Source organism: Adelges cooleyi, unplaced genomic scaffold (assembly GCF_023614345.1).
Source record: "Adelges cooleyi isolate 19-005CV unplaced genomic scaffold, UGA_ACOO_1.1 ACOO_flye_CR_arks_rails_tigmint_CR_PRNA_574, whole genome shotgun sequence".
In the NCBI taxonomy this organism is placed as follows: domain Eukaryota; kingdom Metazoa; phylum Arthropoda; class Insecta; order Hemiptera; family Adelgidae; genus Adelges; species Adelges cooleyi.
In genome coordinates, this window is record NW_026096268.1 from 10,029,185 (window position 1) to 10,053,895 (window position 24,711).

Consider the following 24,711-nt stretch of genomic DNA (forward strand, 5'->3'; position numbering starts at 1 on the left):
TCATTTACATAATTACAAATTTTGTATTAATAAAAAATAACATGATATATAAATGGTGTGTCCATAGATAACGCATTGTCTGGCTAAATAAGTGTTGTTTTTTAAACCAAAGTACAACTGTGAATAACAAAAGTCTTACAAAGTGAAATATTGTGATAACTACTTTTACGAGTTGTAATAGTCTCAAAGTTGATATTGTTTTCTATATGACACTTTTTTTTAAGCATGTTAATATAATGATGAGTACATATGTTACATTTCATACACAGGACAAGTGTCTTATTTTTTTTTAAATAAATATAAACTTTCAATTTTAAAAGTTTTGATTAGAACAAAGACCCAATTTTACGACTTTTAAAAAATTCCTTAGGTTAAATTAAAATTTAAAATTAATATTTTATAAAATAAAATCAACCCATTAAACGCGGTAATGAATTAGACAAAAAATATAAGATTTTCGTTGAAAAAAATAATGTATCTAGAAAATAGTTATGTGTGTCTCCTGAAAAAAACCAAAATTTAAAATTGGCCCTATTATTTTTATAAGTGTCTATATAATATAGACCTATTTCAAAATCAATCAACCTCATTATAAAGTTTGAAAAAATTATTAGTGGTAAATTTTTCGAGTATGGTAAATAGTTCTGTTTGTACCTACAACAACAACAAGGTAACGCCTTAAACGATCACGAAGTCACCTTACTGGGCGTTATTGTCTATTATCTCTAAGATCTGTTTTTGCATTATCGAATGGCTCGTTTACTTTGCAAATTTGAGGGGACGAGGGGGGTGTCTAAAATCAACGGTCGAGTTTATTAAACTTATAAATTAAAACAATTGCAACTATCTTATGAGTGTGGGTTGTCTACTAAAACGTGCACTTACTATGTCTTGCCCGGGCTATTGATTGAGCGAATAAATTGGGTTCATTGAAACCAAGTCATCCGCGTGTAAGCTAATTAAAACGCAGAACCTTTCCACGGATTTCTCTAGAGACCCTCGTTGTAGTAACAAGAATTATTGATATATTTATATATGTCCATATTTTCGATAAATCGACCTGTTTGAAATTCCTTTCCTAATTAGTTTCGAGGGTCTTCCTCGCCCCTCCCCCCTTCGGTCACTTATAGGGCTTATAGTACCCGTAGTAGGACTTCCAAGTTAATCGTCAACCATTCTATGTTTGTAGTTGTTCGGGTAAACGACCGCCCAATCGATTTGGAGTAAAATAATATATTATTAATAAGTCGCAGAATATGAATACACATGGTGTGTAATATCATAATGAAATGCCATGCCAATACTCAGCACCGAAGTACTAAAAAAGGCAATCGACAGTGTGAGAATTTTTTAATTGAGAATAACGTACTAAAAATGTTGACTGATCCAAAACCATTTCTGGACGACTATTTTTCAAGTTTCAAGTTCAGGGCAGGGGGAAAGGTGGAGTGTAGTATTATTTTTATCTTCCTGAACTTCCCCTTCTGTCTTTTCATTCATGACTCGTCCAATCATTGTCCATTGGAAAGAACAAGACCCGTGTGAATAACGCACAAACCGAGATGTGTTATACTTCTTCTACTTATTTATTTATATATGTATAAATGTATGTGTTTTTTTTCTCTCTCTCGGTTATATCAGCCGACACAGCTGTGTGTGTAAGTACAACAATAAAAAAAAAACCCAATGTTTAGAAAGTGTCATATATCATTTTCATTTTCCGCCCATTTTCTTCTCAAACAGTCCCTTTCGATCCGTCACAGACCTTTCGTCTGTATCAAAGATCCTTGACCCGGATTTCTCACTTAAACCAATACTACCCTGTGTGTATAGAAATATTGTCAGACATATTGTGCTTGGGAAACTGGGAAAATATTATTATCGCGTACCATGTATGTTATTAGTGTTATTATTATACTCATCCCCCCTCCCCTCCCTCGGGGCTAAAGGTATAGGGTATGTCACCCTCACTCTGTCCGACTGTATATAACAGACTAATAAAAGGGAGGCTGCGAATCTTGAAAACTTTACCGTCCCAAAGGGACTCGACGATATTCGGAACAAGGTCGAGAAATGACCTATTTTTTTCTTTTAAAAAGATTTTGGCGACTATGCAAACATCGTTAGGATCGACAAACTTACGGTTCATCTTATTTCTTTTGGGGTGTACCGTAAGTACAGGGTGATTCATTTTAACGTGAGACACTATTTTTTTTTTAAATCGTTTTTCTTTCTGTAAACGTTTCAGTCAAAGTTGATTTCCAATATTATTTAAAAAATGTCCTATTTATTTACCTTTCTTAGTATTTTTTAGAGCGCCGTCGAATTTCGTTACTCAAATTGGGACGTTTCATATTTTATGAAATTATCGAAAGACAAATAATTTGCTGAAAATGTCGACCGGTCGATAATAGAGTTTTGAGTACTTGCATTTAAAGTAGTTATTGGAGTTTAAACAAAATAGGGTTTGGGAAAGAATGTCATCCTGAGAATGATTTCAAACCTGAGCATTATTTCAATGTTTTTTGTTTCAAATAACTGTTAAAAAATAAAAACTGCCAGTGATGAAATCCTTTTCAAACAAAACGTTTCCTCATCGAAGTTAAAATACATTGAAATAATAATTATTGTTCAAATCATAAGTAATATTTTCTTTTTGTTTAATCAAATTTAAATAAAAAATTATTTAAATAATATACGTTTTCAATCTTAACTCTAAATAATTTGTTTATACTTAAATAGCATTTCAACTCAATAGTTATTTAAAATAACCGAAACAGTATTAAAAAGCTCAACAAATAACTATTTATATTTTATAATACATTCTTATTTACTACATCAAATAGTTAATTAATTGATGTGCATATTTATGTGCCTTTTCCAAAAACAAATAATTTACAAATTAGAAAATTGACCAATATTTAATTAAAATACAATTTTGTTTTTATAATTTTATAAAAGTGTATTTATTATTAATACTTGCATTGAAAATTATTTCAATACACGTTAGTCCACGTTTTGTGTTAATCCTAGTTATTTAATAATAAATATTAAGATAAGAATAATACAAATCGTTGATAAGACACATTACATTGATCATTTTTTAACTTTATTCAATAGCATTATATATATTTTTTTTTATGTAAATGTACACTTTTAGCTTTTTTGGAATACCATAAAATGTCTGTTGTAAATTGTAATTTTTTTTTCTTTTATAATGAACACAGACAAATAAATAATGTCTAGTACAAAAGCTGGATTTTGATTAGTGGTTTTTTTTTTAGCAAAGTAGTATTTTTTCATATTAAACACGGTTCGGTGTAGATGATAATTGTTTTTGGCGTTTTTTATTGTTTACATATACACATTTGTTATATGACGTTAACTATTATTATTAGTGTACAAAAGCTAATGACTTGTTCTAAATGCACAAAATGTGAACGTCGGACGTTTGTTACTTGTGTCTAATAGCTCTTCTTGATGTCTCTGATTAAGTTGACATGATAATAAACACATTTTTTTTGTCAACTACCGGGAGAGATTAATTTTGTAATTTATTTTAGGAAACCTAGGAATAAAGTGGAGTATTTTTTTTTCAAGCAAAGAGTACTTGTCTAATTGAAGTGACAGATTTTTCCTAGAGACATCATCAAATGCGAACACTGACTTAAAATAAATAATAGTGTGTGTATAAAGTAAATAATCAGCTAGGAAACTTTTTTTATTTAACCACACTTGGTTGTTTTAATTTTTTATTTTTAACGATTTAACGAAACAACATGGTGGGTCGTTCACATTAAACGACACTGCGAATATATCCGATTAGTGTACACCCACGCGAACACAACCTCCACAATATATTCTAAGGTCTGTAACCGATTACATGTGTCTCAGTTTGTTAAGACGTGAAAATTACAAAACGTTACAACTATTTAATTTAGGCTTTCAAAGAAATTATATTTTCATCTTTGCTAAAATAATTTTCAAAAACGCCGCCTTTTTTTAGACAATATGGGAGTGATAAGAAATAACAGGAAATAGCACAGATAAACATATATAATAACCTGGTTATGCCAAGTGTACATGCTACCAATGCAATTGTGACAATTAAGGTTACCATTTTCCACCATCTTTGAGGGAATTAGAAACTTATCACGTGAAAATAATATGTTTATAACAATTATAAGTGTTAGAATTACAGATATATGTATATTATTTCTTACACACACATAAATCCCACAAAAATGGCGGACCCCGACTTTTTAATTTCTTATCATTAGTTAGCAATCTAGCTTATTAAATATATATATATATCTGTGGGTAATAGTAATAACAGATAACTGATTAGGATCTACTGATAAGAAGTTAACTTTTTTTTTTTACAAAATCAAAAGACCGTATTTGTGCTTAACGTTTTAAGCGTTTCTTCAAAGTGATTTCATTTTCTTGATTTTTATTTAGGATTCCAAAAAAAAATTGAATGTCTACAAATCAAGGTTATACGGATTAATTTATTTTCATTTTCGGTGCTATCATTTCGGTTCTTGCGGTCAAAATCGGGCAACCGAATCCAAACAAATACAATAACGGTGTTTGGGTTACAACTAATCCGCCAGTAAACGTACATTTTTCTCTTTTGTTTGGAAAAACTGACCACGGTTACGTTTGGGTAAAAAAAAAAACCACAGGTAATTGGATATCCCTTAGGTGTGTGTTGTTGTTGTTTTGAAAACTTAAAATTATTTCCGGGCAATTATATTGTAATTGAATATTTTTTTTTTTTTACGCCTACCTAGCAGCGCCTGTATAAAACCACGGCCTCTGCGATATTCGATCGCCCGTGTTGCTTGCATTTAAAATATTTAATTTATAATATTAGATTTCATCGTACCTTGGTATTTATGTTGAGTGTTGCGTTATATAGACACCACTCGATGGTCGTGGTGGTGGTGTTGTATCGAATTCGTGATTTTTGGCTCGAATTAGTTTATTAAAATACCTATCCGGCCGATTGGAAACGAGCTGTAAAAAACAAATAAATATACAATATTGTTGTCGGGTTGTCTCGGTAATCAAACAAAAAATAATAACAACAATACAACGTGGTGTCAATCCGGATAAACCTCAAAAAATATCCCAAAGTCGTTTAAGTCTATTATCACAAACACTGACATGGTTGTGTTGTTACCATATTAACAATAACATTCTGTATAAACATTAAATGCGAGTAGGCTGCAATGGAAACTCAGAAAACCCAGGAAAGGGTTTTTCTGATAACAATCAATAAATTCTGGTTTTACCTAATTCGTGATACTAACAATAGCATAAATATGCTAAATTTAGCACATTCCGTTGTGTTATCAAACGCACTGATAAAAACTTTGAATTCGAATACAAATAATAAACACTCCTAATTGATTTTTAGTAATTAGTACTCAATTATATATTCATAGATCCTAACTCGGGGATTATTCAAAAGTAAAAATTGCTTAAATAAATATGAACATTTTTTTTTGTGTATTTTAATAAAAACTCAAATAACAAATTCAAAAAAATTATTTAAATACATTTTTAATTCGAATAATGTTTTATTTATATATATTTGAGTAATAAAAATCAAACAAATATATTAAATAAAGTACAAATGATGTAGATATTTATAGAAAAACTTAGTTTCGTACATTAAATAAAAATTATCTCAAATTTCTCGTTATTTTCAAATTATTATTAGTAAGTCCATCTAAATCGTTTATTAATGTAGTGTTAAAGTTCGATAATTATAAACCATATTCTTACTATAATCATGTTTTAACTATTTAACTCGTTATGCTATGAAACTTGGTAAATATGTGTATTATAATGTTTTTATCATATTATAACGAGGCGTATAAAATAAATAATTAATAATAAAATAAACATTTTAAATGTTATATTTTAATGAATTTTATCGGTTTGATCTTAGAGATCAAAAATTGTTCCTATACTTTCGACCTAACTGTCTCCGTGTAAGAAATAATAAATTCAATAAAATCGGTCAATTAAAATAGTTGAATTACCTAAATTTGTACGATAATTAACCGTTTTATTTTGTTTGTTACAGCTGTTACAGTGCGATATCTAACCAAACGATACATAGGCGAATACAGTTCCAACACAGGTAAATATCATTGACGATTAACAGTTTTGGGGAAATAAATATTTTTTTTTTTTTGGTAATTAAAGTCTACCAAGTTGTATTCTGAAGTTATTTTTGATTGGTTCTGATACCAGCTGTTCATACTCAATCTGGAATTTAACACCTAAAAAAATGTGATTTTTTCCTTTTTTTGGGGGGTTTTCCTTAATAAAACAATAGTCTGACTGAAAACCGTTTAAGGAACTGGGCCACACTAGATCTGTAAGAATATCGGTTTTCAAGTACCAGCCTTAATATATAATATGAACACTGTTGGAATTATTGTAAGTATACAGTTTTTCGGTTACCGGCGGCTATCACGCTCTTGCCAACATCATAATAATATACCATACGGTTTCTGATAGGTACACCCATTCTAGAAATAATACTATCACCTGTTCACAGTCATAGTTCAGGGGAAAAAAGCCAATTAAATAACGAATAACAATTATAAAAATCTAAAGTCTTCGAAAAACTTTCAATCAACATTATTTGAATACCAAATTATAATAAAACAATCGCCCAACATATTTTTTAAAAGTATTTTTATCATAATAACACAAAATATGTAAAACGGTGAAATTTGAAAATTATAACTTCCGATATTGGAATGATATATTATTGTATTTTGTTCAATACCCAACTCTGTTCACAACATGTTTTTCAATACTCTCTGACAGTTTTACAAATTAATAAACGGAGAAATAGATTTTATTTTTGATTTGCAACAATATCGTATGAAACACACGTTGGGCTTGTCCGTTGAACATCAATATTGATAAAACAAAAACAATAATATCATTTAATAATAATGGCACGTCAGTCGTACATAGAAAAAAGGTGGATAAAAATCAAAGTAAACTTAAAGAAAGGAACGTCGTTGAGAGGACAGTGTGTCCCGTTTACACGAGCAAGCACTATATGGGGTCCTGTCTTGTATAATAATAATATGGCGTTTGAAATTTCTGTAGGAGTGGAGTACCTACTTATGTCTTCTTCGCCTTTAGATTTCTTTCCAATTGACTCGCCTCGTGCATATCTCGACATCGGATTTTGGTCGCAAAACCCGATTACATAATACATCCCACAATGACCCACTGACGTATATGTCAGTCAATGCGTCGTTAAAGCAAAATTAATTTGATATTTGTAAAGCAGAAGGGAAAACAACAAAATTCTGTGCGTTTGTCATTATTGAGAAGGCATTAATAGTGTGAGATAATAATTAAAAGACGAATTTCTATATAGTTATCATAAGGATGTAAAGGGGATGAGCTGATAGTGATAAGAGAAAATCCAAAGCACCGCATAACTGATAAGAGAATCAGCTGATAAAATAAAAGTGATAAGCGGAAATCCACTGATCAAATCAGCTACAGTCTAGCAGTAGGGATTTGATCATTTTGAAAACAATACAAATTATAATAATTGCAATTTCAAATTCTTTAAGCAAATAACAGTTTGTGATTTTGATCAAATTTAACGTTTCTGTCCTAATGCGATATTACCAAGTCTCGTTTGACCCATTTGTAAGGAGTAAATATGTTTTTAAATTTTTTTAATAAAAAAAAACACCTTTTTGCATTCCAGGCAGTGTTAGTTAAAAAAATTTGAAACATAATGAAACACTTATATTGACAAATGCACTTTTTAAATTATATTCGTGGCAAAAAATCTAACCTATTTTCCAATGCGTTTTCTTCAAATTAGGAACCTCAGTCCACTTCTTCGCGGATTTAGTTTCGCGGCTTTGTTATTTGCTATAATCATCTATGTGAATCATCTATGAATAGCGATATACACTGATTTCATTTTGCAGCAATGGACGTGTCGAGAGGAGAAGGTGTGTTTTTTTTAATTTGTACTTCGTGTAATATCAGCATTTTTTTTTTATTCTCAATGACTTATCGTTATTCTATACTAGAATGTCAAGTCGCAGCTCCAAGCTTTTCTATGATCATAATAATGTTATGGCAATTACGCCAACGGCTTTCTTCGGAAATGGCAGCCGAGCAATGGAATAAAAACACGGACATTTAATGCAGTTTAGATGTTCTACGAGCAATAAACCTACCCAGGAACATATCCCTCTTGGTTTTTTTTTTCAAGGTATATTCCAAACAACTTGTGTGATAATATTATATTAAACAATTATAATAATATAATATTACACCGCAACACCGACAAGACGTGTAAATCAAATGTTTTGCCTCGAGTGTATTGTAAACGTGTGTCATTCAGCTAACACAATTATCTTCATGGGGTCGGTGCACGGTTGAATAAAAAATAAAAATCTTATTTAAAAAAATAACACCATTCGTTTTGTGCGTTTTGACTTGATACACACGCGACAAGTGTCGTTTAAAAATCGATCAATTGTAACACAATATTTAAAACGATTGGTTTTGGCGGTAGATACAATGGTTACCGGGTTTCAGAAGGTAACCACTACGATAGTTGATCGTCACTCCTGATAGCGCGAATTTAAATTGTAACCGGACTGGTAACCTGTATATGTACCCGGTAACTAACAAGACCAGTTTGATTTTGCACCATAACCTATAGTTCTGATGGCCGAGAATTATAATTCAACTTCAATTATATCTTTTGGCGGCATGTATACACTTAGCAATCTAGTTTATTATAACTATAACTGTGTTCTGAAGTTATTTTATGTTTTAAAATAAAAAAAAAACTTAAGAATTTTCGTTTTTTTTCCGTTATTACTATGTGCTATCATCACAACTTGTAATTGTTGTAAACAGTGATAACAGTTATAAACATGTGATAAGGTTATAATTCCCACAAAGATGGCGGAAAACGGTAACTATAATAAAAACTTAAGAATTTTCGTTTTTTTTTTCATTATTATCTAACGGGTGTCGTTTGTTCTTGTTTTTGGCCTCCGAATACTACTCGTTAATGGTCCAGTGTTCATTTTTGGTGGTTTATTTGCTCTGGTAAAAGGCACACCGCGTTCCCGATGGATATTGTTTTTACGGTGCTACATTTGGTTACCTATAAAAAAAAAAAACCAAAACAATCGTCGCCGTTATATGATTTAGAACTTTCACTCACTCGGACGTGGTTTTTTTTATGGACTTTTACGTAAGTCGGTCCACTGTGGAGTAATTATTATACGACGGTCGCCATCAGTGCTATAGAGTAGTAATATTATCATTGTGCATAATAATAATAATATTATATTATACTACTACTACTACTATGCACGTGGTAGACACGCAACAATAAGATCGTAAAACCCATAAGCCGTGTCGTCTCCGCATACCGTGTTCCGTCTGTAGATCTAATAATAATGGTAAACACTAGATTTAGAATATTACACCGTTTACAAGTATCGTAAAACGCGTGTTCCAAATAATTATGATAAAAAATAAACACATACACTTTTAGCAACATAATAATATCCTAGTCGTTGCGTACATAGAAATCTCTTTTAGCAGTTCGTAAATTTCAGTAGCGCGACGCGTTTATTATTGCTTTATGGCGCTGACCTGTGTCCGGCATTTTTACACAAAACCGGCACACTACCAAAGTCCAAATACCTCTCCGTTAACGTTTCCCACACACTAGTAATAATTATAGCATAGTATAGTTGTTCTTTTAAGGCACCGCCGTTTTTTTCTCTCAAGTATGTCGGACCGCCGACCAGACTTAATGCGTTCCGTAAGTCATTAAACCATAATAACCAGATACCTACACTTACCAAGGAACTGCGCGAAAACCATATACAATCGCCCAATTTTTAATAACGTTAGGTTTGGTTAGGTTAGGTTAGGTTAGGTTGGTTAGGTTTGGTTTGGTTAGGTTAAAATCATATTTAATCGCTTAATTTCCATGCAAAACTGTTACGGCTACTACAAAACCAACCCTTATATTTTTAATCATTACAATTGGTATCCAAACAGTATGGGGCGCTGTAGTATTACATTGAAATATCAAATAACCGTACCAAAATGTGAACACTAGGATAAAAAATACCGACTTTTATGTTAACAATCCTATGCAATTGAAGAGGAATAATTCGAAATTTTGTTACCGGCGTTTAAATATAACCGTCCACCATATCACACATACACTCCCCTTGGACACCTCATTCGGCCGATAATGACCAAATTGAAAATATTTGAAGAATGCACTACACAAATGGAAATACCAGAGATATGACACATATCCTATACTATGACATTTTTAAATCCTGGGAAATCGCCAACGGTTGCAAAATATACCGGAGCTGTCGCACGACAACCGAGTACACTGACGGTGGAGAAAACAAAATTAAACAATCAAGAGCAGTCATAAAAAAAAAAAAATAATAATTATAGATTACTCATTGGTGGGTCAAAAGGAGAATATTTTCAATACTGTTCACCTTACACCGAGTGACGTGTCTATGTCAAGACATAATTGAGTTATAAGCAGAAAATCTAATAAGAAACCGCCTGACACAAGAAGAGTTTATGGTAAATTACAAATTACAAACACCTCAGAAAAATTATTTTATACAATTTTAGAAATTTACTACAATTGTGTATTCGTCGATAAAAAAATATAGGTCAGAACGATACAAAAGAATTCAACTGTCGTTGTTAAAAGTCAAGGGGTACAAAGAAAAAAAATGTTCAAATTAATTTAATAACGTTTTATTACTAAAAATGTTACAACTTACATTATAAGAATTCAGAGCGCAATAGGGTTTTACTTCTCAGTTTAACCCAGTTTTACACAATATTAATCCAAATTATATAATTTAAAAAAAAAACAGCTTGACGTTGTTAATATAAAGTTTGTTTAATTTTTTTTTGACTTTATACTTTTTTATACTTTTATTTGTTTCTTAAATAATTTAAAAAGCTTATTTACTTAAAGATTTGGTTCTTTTTTTACTTATTATTGTTTGTGTCATACTAATTGACGTATGATATGGTGTGTTTTTATGCTTTGTAACTAAATTTGTTAAAACTAAAGGTTAGATTAGGTTAGGTTTGGTTAGGTTAGATTTGGTTAGGTTTGGTTAGGTTTGGTTAGATTAGGTTAGGTTAAATTCAATGAAATTAAACTAAACTTGTTCGGTTCTGCCTTGTGTCACTGTTGAATGTGGGTTGACATTTTTTAATCACTTCTGAACTGTTCTTTTAAAACAATTCTGAACTAGACGATTTTTCTATTTAATTTGTACAAACGTGTTGTACATAAAATTAAACAGTCGAATTTTTAATATCGTAAAAAAAACGTATCGCGGCATACTATATTATCAATCAATGAGCCGTTATCGTTAGCACAATATGATTGTTTTCCAAATCATTAACAATAATTTTACGTGTATATAACATTATTTTCCTTGACGCGGTTTATAAAGAAAACACAAATGGTTAAGTAGTAAGGTACGTTTAATTATTACTGTCACGTTTTTTTTTTTTTTGTAAATTTTAATTAACAATTTCACAAAAATTACCATTTGTTACAGAACCCTAATTGGGGGTGGGGTGAGGGGGGGGGTTATGTAATAGTTCAAAAAATGAAAAATTCAACGTTGTATTCACACGTTCGTTATTTGTTTTACCCAAAGAAATAAACGCCGAACAAATATTATGTACACAATGTATGTATTGTGTAATAAATCACGTTCGATCGCCGACTTTGACAAGGTTAGGTAATATATTATTATCATTATCATTGTACTAGGCCGTTTGGTGTTTATTTTTTTAAATTACATTTTTCTACATCCACTCGGCGGCCGGACCCAGCATGATTTACGGCGGATGTCAATGGATTTTTCTAGGACTTTACTAGGCCGGTATACTTACCCGGCGGTGCTTCCCGTAAGTTTCCTACGCGGAGAGCGTGAAAAATCCATTCTATACTATTGTGCGTTCCCTCGGGGCGATAGGTGTGGCGACACGCGGAAATGCGACCAGGTAAAAAAAAAAAACCATACATTTTCCCATATTAATTAAAGAAAAAAAATACTCTCAGGCCGGTGTGTAAAAAAAAATCATCATATATATATATATATATATATATGGTGTATATATATTTAAATGTATATATATATACATTTAAACCACATACTGTCAACAACCCGGTCTCGTATATTATTATCTACCGGGTACATCTCCAATTATAATACGCAAGCTCAGCTCACCCTGAGACTTATATAACGTTTACACGTTACACATATATATATATATATATATATATATATATATCTTATATATGTTTTTTTCGTTTTCTTGAGCTGAGAAAAGGTATTGGTCTCTTACAATGATGTAAGTTTTTTTTCTTTTCTTTTTTTCTTTGGCACCTTAACATAGCGGCCACGTCTCGCACGTGCACCGACCCTATTATTATATGTACTCGATATGTGTGTTGACCGCATAACTTGAGGTAGGATTTCCTCCTGGTGCAGCCCGAGCTTGTTTCAGGAATCTCCTGGACGCGTTCCCAAAAAAAAAAAAAAAATGAAAACCGCAGACAAATTTATCATCCGGTCAACGGCCACACCGACACAGGTCGTCTATGGTTGTAGTATTACTATTATTGTTATACGCTGCGTCTTCTCGTTTAAGTTATTTACAGTATCATACGATTACTGAGTATTGATCATTTTTAGTATTTTACTGTGTAAATTGATAAAAATGTGCTGTACATTTGCATTGGTCTAGATTCTAGACTCTAGAATCAGTTTTGAATAATTACTTTTAAAAGAAATTTTGTTCATTTTGGTTTTTCAACATTGTACACGCGACAACAAAATATAATTATCATTTTTTTTTTCTATTTAAATCTGTCGGCAGCTCGTTGAACTTGTGTGTTTGGATTGTCTTCTCTGAAATTCGTATTGCAAATTAGATCTTTTACAACTTCAGCGTTCAAATTGGTTTCTATTGTTGTGTGCATCGGTGTTATTGAGATTTAGCCGCCGTCGATTTTTTATTGTATAGATTTACAATGAAAATATAAAAAAAGGGACGAGTGAAGGTAAACGTTCTTGTTCGGCTCCAATACAATAAAAGTAATTTCGCAATTATTTATTATTGACAAATAGAGTAGGGGTAGAGGAGGGGACGGGCTAGGGAAAATCGACAATTCTCCAATCAGTTGATAAGGGAATTAGTTGATAAGAGATAAATTATAAAAAAATCTGCTGATAAGAGATTAGGGATAACAGTTAGAAAATCAGCTGATCACAAGACGTTTCCATGACCGAATGTCGTTCCATCAAAGGGAACAATGATTTTTAAATAATAGTTGTTATTTTACTATTTATTTTTTAACTTAGAATTTTTAAGTTTGATTTAACTAATATTTTTTTTTTTACTATGTTTGACTAAAGCGTAAACGATAATTTAATATTATACTTGTGGATTTATTCGGTAGCACGTGTAGACTAGTGTGTGAAAACCCCCAACGAGGTCTATGAACCTTTGCAATGTTGTAAATTAGTGTACATTATTGATGTGTATGTAAACATTGTGTTAACATAAAGTTTGTTCTAAGTGCTGTGCAGTAGCAACGGAGGTGGTTCAAATAGTTTTATTTTGTTTGTGTAGCTTAATAACCGTCGTTCGGTAAATCACTGGTCTGGGGTTATTGTTCGCACATATTAAAATTATTATTGTACAGGGTTTATGGATATTTTAATAGTAATAATATCAGGCTAAAACAGATTAGAAACGATGAACTTTTTGGCATCTACCATTGCACAATAATGTAAATATGATGTATGATTTCTACTAAACATGGTGGCACGAGAAAAGGAGGTGTGTATTAACACTACATCCGGTTATAATTTAATAAATAATGATAAATTAAAATTATTTTTTTTTAGTGTAAGATGTAATAACAACATATTATATATTTTAATTTTAAAAAAAACTTTTTGAGTTATTGCAATTTAAATGTGTAGACTGGGAATGATGTGGATTGTAATGTTATCACTTAACCGCACTTGATTTCTCGCTTAGACTTTAAATGCTAATAACTCATAAAATATTAATCCAAAACTGGTTTTCGACCAGTCGTTTATTTTCATTACAACATTTCGCTCCTGATAGGCAATTGCAATTATGTATGTTGCCATTAGGATTTTAACTATAATTATCCTTTAAGATAATATTTAGTAAAAAAGGTGTTGAAAAAAAATCACCAACAGGGTTTGTCTTAGTTATCTGGTTTTAGGTTAGCTCTGTTGTTCTTCGTCCCAACAACACGTTGCAAAAGGTTATTGCACGCTTTACAGTAAAGTTAAAATCTATATAAACACACTTGATTTTTATTTTCAACCTGAAAACAATATAAATTATAAACGGTTTTTTTCCCTACCGGTTTTCTTGCTCTACAATAGCGTGTGACACGTAACATGTTCATTTGTTGGCCGGATAAGCATCTCGTGTAAACTCATACCTGTTGCATCTCCTTAACCCCCAGGCTCCCCCAAGCCCCCCACCCTTGCTGTACATTCGACGAAGAGTGTAATTAAGTGCAGAGGAAAAATTATACAGGGTAATCCGTTTAACGTGAGACACTATCATCACTTTCTCCGAAGATTTTTTATTACAATTTTTTAATTTTTTTCTTTTTTTTAAGACATATTGATGACTTCTCTATCGAGTTTATCTCATGTTTTGTATCATATTAAATACTTATTGTACTTTAAATTGTACAGTTTGTATATTTTCTAAATAAAAAAATTTACAGCATTATTCAATTTTTGTAAACTTATTTTTTTTTTTTTTGTAAATTCTAGAGTTCTATTGGCTTTTCAAACTTGCACCGTATATATTTTTAGATTATTAAAATATTAGTAATATAATATTAGGTACGTTACCGTTTTGAGTTATGGATCACCCTGTTCATAACCCGAGAACTCGTGATGCGAAAATTCGTGTCCTTCGACTGTAACAACAGTTTCCATATAAATAGTAATATTATAAACTTCTACACGTACTTACACACTTACTTATAATATTATACTTAGAAAAGGTAGGAAGTGCCTAGTGTACTCCTCAATCGCCGTTGGTGGTCACACGGGTTCTCGTCCTAACCGTGTCACGAGTAAGTACCAATCAATAACAACAAAAATAAATATACACATCATCATCATATTTATTTTCAAAATAAAAAAACAAACATGTGTTCTCGAGACGACTCGTGTGTGTGTGTATACACGATAATTATATAATATAATACACCGTATTAGTGAGTAAAAAACATAAATAAAAAAAATACAGGCAGGTATTTTACCGCACGTGCATTTTAATCCGGAGTACTTTATATATGTATACTTATAATAAATAAACGGATAATAATATCAATTTGAAATAATAGTGATTGTAATCTGGAAAACGGTTATAGTCCTGTATTAAGGACTGTGGAAAAAGGTTTTTTTATAAATGTAAACAACACATGTGTATTCGATGCTGCTTGTGCATTTATATGGCGTATGGCGGATGCGTATAATAATATTATAATAGGAACTATTTAGATATTGTTGGGAGGTAAATAATTGTCACATTAATTTTATCTATCTGATATCTCTCGGTTTACGGTTATCGGTTTTATTATTTTTTAGTAAGTAAATCATTTTACTAGTCAGTAGTCGTTTACAAGTGTTATATTGTATATCATTTGTTTTGTGTATATAATATAATATTATGTATAATATACTATTCTAAGTGTTGAAATTACCAAGGCTTGACAACATAGTATTTATGAAACTGTTTTCAGAACCAAACTAGACTTATGTACCCCGAGATGAAAATGTTTTTTCAATAAACAGTAAGTTTTTTCTAACTCGAATGCAGTTCTGATAAAAAAATAGTATGGCGAAATTGAGTACACACTCCCCTTATTCTTGAGTTGTGTAAGTGATAACGGGAGGAGTTGATGGGGTAATGGGGGGTCAATAAAAGTATTTATAATATCAAAAATTTCAACCTCAATTTAAAAATAAATAAATAAATAAATTGTTAAAAACGTCTGCGGGTTTTTATGCATTTCATATACAAGTAACTTACACCCTTATAGTACTCACCTCTTCATGTATCATGTTAAAGTATTTTTTTCATTACATCCTATTGCTTTTTATAGGTGAATCTAACAAATACATTGGTCGCTATTGAACTTTTAAAAGTCACCCATTATTATATTGCATTCTTTAAAATAATATTTTTTTTACTTGAAATTATTAAGTGCGATTTAAGGATGTTTAAATATTATACTGAGGATTTTTTATTGAAACTTTCTCCGACTAAAACAATAACAATAATAATTATTTGACAGAGACAGTTACTGTAATATCCACAATTTGAACTGCCCCGTTTGATACGATCCCGTCGGTATGATAGCTGTTTAGATCTTTTGTCAGATTGCTGATATAATGTAGGAATTCGGAAGAGCATTTTCGCAGAAGTCTAAATGCATCCGGAACTTGCTTTTGCATATATTTTATTAAACGGCCGAAGAGGTTTTTCGACCTTTGGCGACAGTTTTGGCGGTTCTGCTCGTCGACAATTCGCTTAGAGCTGATAATAATAACACTATGAACTATATACCGAATGGGATTTTGTTTTCGGTTCAGCCGAGAAAGCAACCAAGCGGGTAAACCTGATAGTTACTGTGTGTTGCATTTGTTGGCAACTGATTTCGATCCGAAAACGGTCTTGGTTTACCTCTCTCACACTCTTCCAATCTCCAAACTGCCCTCAGGGTGTATTCTATGTTCATCTTGTTATATTGTTTAAAACCGTTCTTTTTGAGTTTTATTTTTTCATCTATACAATATTATTATAACTTCACGATTTGTGTGTTATATTTTTCCCACGTCGTGACCGCAACAATGTTTTTTTTTTACACTCTCTAAAATTACTTCCTAATATGAATTATAAATATTTCTTGTCTAGCAAAACTCAAAATGATTATACTTTAAGTGGCGCATTAGTTATTTTTAATCATAAAAGTATAGACCGTCCTTTGCTGAATGTGCCTTGTATAATACCTTTTGAAAAACAGATCACTACATTTTAACGAAACAGTTTAAGGGGAAATATGTCTTTTGTGTGCGTTTCCTATGCAACGTGCCTCTATACTCGTTATGGAACTGTATTTTTCACACGAGCACATGCTTTACCGTGTAAATGTATAGTATATAATATTGTTTTTAATTAATCGATTGCGTTTTTGTTTTTTTTTTGTTTTGCAGACCTGTTGTACAGACACGACGTGACGTTCGATAGCGTTCTAACCGAAGTGGAAATACTCGACACATGCAAATGTTCGGTGAGTGTATACACAAACCTACAATGTACCTATATAAATAATATATTGTCCGTTTAAATATGGTAGTTAAATGTGTGTACATGTGTCTTTGTGTGTGTATAATAATGGTCGTGTATATAAGAAAACGCCATTCGATCAGCTGAGACAACACAATGCGTTTACACGCAGTCGTCTCTCGCCCGTTGCATGTTAACAGAGTTCATTGGAATGATTTTTTTCACAAATAATTTCATGTTACAGTAATTTTTTTTGCTATGAAATAATTTAGTTTTAGTTAAAACAAAATTCCCGATAAAATCATTACCCTTATGCCTATTTAACCGTCTACAATGTATTGCACTTTAATGTTCCAGTTAAAAATATTATTTTAAATTATGACAATATGAAAATAAATGACATAAAATACTTCTCGAGTTATAATTAGCATTTAAAGTGGTATAGGCTGTGTGTGAGGTAGACTGTAATGTTATTTATACCCACGGGCGCCTTTAATAGATATTTCATTTAGTTAAACCAGTTATTGAGTCAATAGCTAATAACTCAAAAAGTATTTCAATTCAAAACTGGTTATCGACCAGTCGTTTATTTTCAATCTGCTTTGGATGGATGAATTAAAATTGGTATTTTGCCGTTTGAATTTTAACTATTACCCTTTAGAACTTAACCTTTTAAGATAACAATATTTTAATAAATATTAAATATAATAAGGATTTTATTAGAAAATTGTTTGGCTAACATAATTATTTCAATTGGAAATATTCACTGCAACATGAAAATATTTGGATAACCGTTGCGGTTTTTTTTTTAAATTTTTTATCTCACCATACATACCTTATAATATTACTTATTAGTATGTAAGTACCAACTATGATGCACTTACCCGTTATTCTGTAGATTTTTATAGGGGATAAGCATGGGCGTGAACGCAATTAATGACTTATTAGAAATGTTATATACAATTTGGTTCTATGAGGAGTACCTAGCTATCCTATAGTACACTGTAGTTACCTACTATGGTTCACGGATAGTATATTGTATAATTAGACTACAACAAGTTAATTAAACAAAATTTAATTTTAAGATTACACTTAAAGACTAAACGTTAAATATAATTTTTTATCGTTAACTATAATAAGGATTTTATTGGAAGTATTTTTAGCTTACATAATCATTTCTTTGGGGAATTCACAGCAACATGAAATCTGAAAGGTTAGGTCGTGTAAGTCGTGTCTAATGAACCGCTAGACCAATTCGAGAATAACTACGTTATACATATTAATACATTATTTTCAACAGAGTTCATTCAACCACCGGTTTATAAAAGAGCAAAGTATGAAGACATTTTCAGCTTGATGCGTTTTTCTAAATTGTTTGTTAGTTAACGAGAAATGCATATTGGTCAAGACATTATTTGAAATTTGTCAATTGCAATGTGATCAAGTGATCAGTTATTTAATTTAGTGACTTTTCTCAGGCTTATCAGTTTGTCCAAATATCTTTGATTTTGTGTGGATGCACTTTTATAGATAAACCGACTTGGTTGATCAGAAGAGTGCATTTCCCGACCTCATGTGAGGGATAGGGTTGTCCATTTGTACTGTTCGTTTAGGATTTTTTATTTTTTTTAATCGTCTGGCTTTTTTTAAAAATAAAACAAGTTACTTTTGAGTTTAGGGGAGGAGTTAACCATTTGGAATAGTGCTCTTGACTGTCGGATTCATAAAAATAGGCGGTATAATAATAAAAGCGACTCCTCGTCGGTATTTAAAAGGAAACGGGATTTTTTTCTTTATAATATACAATTATTATTAAGATATGGCCTTACTTGAGCGTTACTCGTTCGTTCACCTTCTTGTGGTTTATTATTATTACTTTTTTTTTTTTATTGTTTTTATTAAGAACCCAATACGAAAGTAAACGGGTAGGTACATAAGTACAATAACCGCGACTTGTGATCGAAACATGGATATGGTGTATTATTATTATCACTATGCACTTAAAGGGTTTTCTGTTATTTTTATAATATTATTCTACCCGGTTTTGTAAACATATAATATATTTTATAAAAAATAAAAAAAACCGAACGGGTTCAATTCGGAGTGATGATTTTTGACGTCCAAACCGGTACAGCAGCTGTTGTTAAGTGTATTGATTTTTTTTCACCTTTAAAAAAGTGTTATGCTGTCGTTTGTTCCCCCCAGGTCAATGCGGCTATGCTTGACGATAACAATCGTTCATTTAAATTATTTTCTAATCGATCATCGTTGCCTAGACATGAACCGTATCTTCTCCCTGGAAGTTTGCGATGGATTAAACATGTATTTCTCCACTTAAGGAGGTATTCGCATAGTTAAATTATGTTGTTAATGAGTTATTGTGATAAATTTACAAGTAATCAACGATTAGTGTAATGAAGGTAGGACTTGCAAAGCGACTGTCCTAGCAATACTTATTAAAAAAAAAACACCAAAATATATGTTTCTCATGTGTAAAAGATTTGATAAGCAAACGACTTAGTTCTTAGTACTTTTGCATAAAAATACATTGATATTATATTAACATAAAAAAAACCGTCAAACTTGTTAAATGGTAATGTTATTTAGGTCCAAAGACCGCATACAACTCATTAATTGTGTTTTGTCTAACATTTTAAGATGATTAAAATTGGTGTTAAATTTTCTGCACAATACAAAAAAAAAATTACACTTTTCTGACCAAAGACAGGATGAATTCCAGATTGTGTAATTGTTTAGATCTAGTGTTGTGCTCAAGCTGTTTGCTATATAGCTGTCGATGTCCATTTTTAATATTCAGAACAAATAAAGGTAATACACTTTATGCGATTGCAATTGTAACACTAATATTTTTCAGGTCCAGTTTGGTCATTTTTGACCACTTAAAACGTTGAACAATTATTTTTGGATGAAAATAGTATACATGTGACGTTTTATGCGTTACACGTTTTCAAGTCACGTATTATTATTATTATTATTATTATATTATATATGTAAATATAATAACGAAGACGAAATTAAATTATGTGTTTCACAGCAAACGAGAATTTTGATTTTACAAAAAGGAAGGTGTAAGATGTGGGAAAAGATACGAATTAGGAATAGTAAAAAAATACACGTGTAAAAATTAAATGTAATATGATATCCCAAAAAACATATTTTATTCGAGATGTTCGTGTCTAGTTTTACAAGATTGCGTCGTTTTTGGTTTGATACAAAAAAAAAAAGGTGTGTATTCTACATAGGACGATTCATTAAGGATAAGACACTAATTTTTTAGGAAAATAATTATACAATTTTATAGTTTTTTATTTTTTTTTTTAAAAATGCATTTTTATTTATATCACGTATTATTGTACAAAATTACAAAAATTACCAAACCTTTTTCAAACTTAAATGGAGACAAATATATTTAGTCGACTGAATAATAATTTGGTGAAAATTTTACCCTGTCGATAACCAGTTTAGGATAATTACTTTAAAATTTATTCAAATTTAAAATGGGCACTTTACCTCCCGTCCTAAACTTTAAACTTTAGGAGCTTCAAAAGTAATTACCCAAAACTGATTGTCGACCATTTGAAAATTTTAAACAAAGTATTCCTAATTAAAAAAGTTAATTAAATGTAGGTACACGTTCCCGTTTAACTTTCGACGGTTGATAGCGCTGTGGAAAAAAATAAAAAAGACAATAATTTTTAATAATGTCTAGTATTGTAAAATAACATAACAGAAAATGTATCCAAAAGAGAAAAACCATAAAACTGCAATAATTTTAAATGAAAACGAGTGCCATGCCCATAATGGATCACCCTGTACAGTATGTATACACCCTGTTCATGTTGTCTTATCCAGAGATTAAAATGATAGAACTTATGTACATAATATAATATTATTATTGTAAACGGTACCTGTAGGTGACATAATAAACGTTAGTAGTATTTTGGCTTTGTCATACTAGTGATAAAAAAAAATAGAAAAATGTCACTTTCATTTTTTTGGTGTTTACAACGGTTTAAAATTTGTATAAAGGGCATCGTGGTCATAATATTAAATGACATAAAAATTGTTAGCATCATTTTTTAATTTTTTTTATTGGCACTTGATATTTACTGCAATCGCTTGTCGACAAAAATATATCCATTTTCGAATTTATTTACTAAAAAATATTATCTAACATATAAATTCTTTTAAGGTTTCTCTTCCGCGGTGGTGATCATCACACAAAAACTTTATATTTTATTGATTTTTAATATTTTGTTTTGTTTTATGAATTTCCTACCACAGATTAGATAAGACCAGATGGAAGGCACTTTGTAGTAAAACAATTGATTTTGATTAGCTCTGGTGAGTGAGAACCAAAAGGGGGCTTTTTTAATACAATTTTTACAAGAGAGTTTAAAATTAAATATTTTTAAGTGATCCGAAGTGTTAGCTTTCCAGGCTGAACTATTGTAATAGTTTTTTTTATTTTGTCGACGATACGGTGTACACATGTGTGTAATATTGTACAGTACAAAAATGATCAACCCTAAAATATAATAATATCGCAAATAATAATTTTGCCCCTCAATAGTGTCGCATAACAATTGCCAAACGTGTGTAATATAATATACTTGGCTGTGCTTTACACACAATAATTGCTTACAGTATACAGCGTGATACAATAATAATAATAGGTATAATGTGATGGTATACACGGCCAGTGTTGTCGAGTCGTGAAATTGGTCCACGATTAAACTGCATCGCTGTGACTATTATAATAATAGTTATATATTATTGTTATCATTATTGTATTTATTAGGTATATATATATATATATATATATTTTCCACTTGTGCTTGCCGGTCGACTACCCCCCTTGAGGTCGGCCATTATGTCAGTGTTTTATAATCTTAGTCCTGGCCAAGAATACGACACTCGGTGCAAGTGCGTCGTTACAAGCCGTATCAGAGTATAATAGCAATAATTGTACACATGTTATGCTATATATTATTATGTTATATACGTGTAGACAACGACAATAAGCTGATAGTGTAGGATGATATTGTGCCCAGCGACGCTTCCAATTAGTTCTGCCGGCGCTCGACGATAATCAAAAATCGTGTTGATCTATGATCAATGTCGTCGTCGTTGTTGTTGGCAGACTACAAGAAAATATAATATAATAATAATATTATGCACCGTTGCTGCTGCTGCTGTTGTTGTTGTTGTTGTTGTTTTGTATTGTACTTAAAGGTTTCTTCAATATGACGTGAGATATACAATATACCTTATATTATAGAAATCTATCACTTTGTTGTTGATCAAAACGGGCAATACAAAAAAAAAAAAAAACTTTAATATTTTCTTTGAAAGGGGAAAGACATTGAATGAATCACACAGATATATAATAAACTAGATTGCTGACTAGTGATAAGAATGGAAGTCGACGTCGGCCATTTCGTTGGATTTATGTGTATAAAATTATATACATATATATCTGTGATTCTGTGCTGTCAGCTTAAATTTGTTGTTGTTATAAGCAGGGATAACAGTTATAAACATGTGATAAGGTTCTAATTCCCACAATTGTGATGACAGAAAATGGTAAATCCAATCATCTCTGTTGGTGGCATGTACACTTATAGCAATCTAGTTTCTTGTAATGTAAATTATGCCTGTGTTGGATCATAAATATTATTATGTCGTCTTATGATCGACTGATTTTCTGTCTCTTATCAATTATCGCTTTTTAGCGGATCTTATCATTCATATGTTATCGGCCGATTATTTTATCAGTTATCTGTTTACCCGTATCACCATCCCGTCGCTACAGTTATCACTATCCCCTCTTTTACTCTTCTTATCCCCTTCTATCCCTATTGCCATGTGTCACAAATTCATTAATCCTAACCTAACCTGATAGACCACAGGATCGATTTCTTTATAAAGTCGGTAGATAAGAAATCGAAGCCGAAAGGTACTTAATTAGGTTGAAAATGTACACCTTGACCAAAACTACAAATTAACACTACACTAGAACTTTTAGAGTGAAAAAAAAAGCACTAGGAAACAACTAAAATAATAATTAAATACTTAAATTCAACCCTTAACGGCAAAAACGATACTCTACAGACTGATTCTGTTGTGTACGCTGATGGTGTAACATTGCTGCCGAAATACATACCCGTTATAGAGCATTGTTTTTGTGGTTAAGGGTTTGTTTAAATATTTAATTATTTTATTTCTTTACTGTATATACACAACCACACAAGTATTGCTCAAGTTTTTTCCTAAGTTTTAGGACTTGCGGTCTCCGTTGCCGTTCTCTCCCCTTTGCTTAGTCACGTGCCATAAAACATAATATTATGTCAATCAGAAAGCGGACGGGAAATCCGCAAGGGATGGTGGTATACATTAAACAAAGTCCATATTTTGTTTGCCAAACAAAAACCACAATACAATTTATTTTCGCCGCCACTCGCATAGTAATGTTTAGTAGAAGTTATAAAATCCATCTTGAAAGAAAAGATTCCGAGTCCTTTGACCTTTGCAAGCCGTTCGCGCAGTGTTTAATTAAAACACAATAAAAGTTTGGTTTAATTCGGAAAAACCGCCGCGTTTTCCGGCCAAAAGTCTGTAGATTTTCTTTTTTGGAATTTTCCGTTTTCGAGTAAAACGTGACTAAATTGCCAAAAAAAAAAAAAAAACATTGGCGCAATAAAGATAGGAAACAGAAGGCACTACTGAATGAATAGTAAGATCTTTTTTTTGATCTATCATCTTTTTTTTGGGGGGTTAAAGCCCCAAGAGATGAATAAACCTAACTAAAAGGTCGACGACACCGCGAAAAAACCACTAGTTTTTTCTTTTATTTTTTTTCTAGTGTAGTTGTACAAAGTCAAACGCGACTAAACTGGGCGGCCGGCAAGTCCCCATTGGCGGGCACGCACATAAAACTATTGCAATAATAAAAATATTACATACAATATGCATTTTGTACCAGCACACAAGCCAGCTACACACACGATATGTATCTTAAAACCATTGCACCTGATTGTACTGTATACCGAGAAATACAACCACTACCACCACTACCACCAGGATTGCGCCGAGTCAGCCGATAGTAATAATAATAATAATAATATTGTTGTATTATATTTGCACCGGAATCCGACACCGCCGGAATTCCGGCTAAACAGCAACTTGGGTAGTTTATGTTTTTGTTTTATGAAAAAT

General features: G+C 31.3%; 1 protein-coding gene across 1 annotated transcript in view; it reads left to right on the forward strand.

Moving 5' to 3' along the window:
- LOC126842974 (ras-related and estrogen-regulated growth inhibitor-like) overlaps positions 1–24,711 on the forward strand; it is a 72,282-nt gene that overhangs the window by 24,332 nt on the left and 23,239 nt on the right. Inside the window, exons 3-4 of the mRNA XM_050580238.1 lie at positions 6,101–6,157; positions 17,400–17,476. Coding sequence (XP_050436195.1) covers positions 6,101–6,157; positions 17,400–17,476 — 134 coding nt within the window. The remainder of the gene's footprint in view (positions 1–6,100; positions 6,158–17,399; positions 17,477–24,711) is intronic.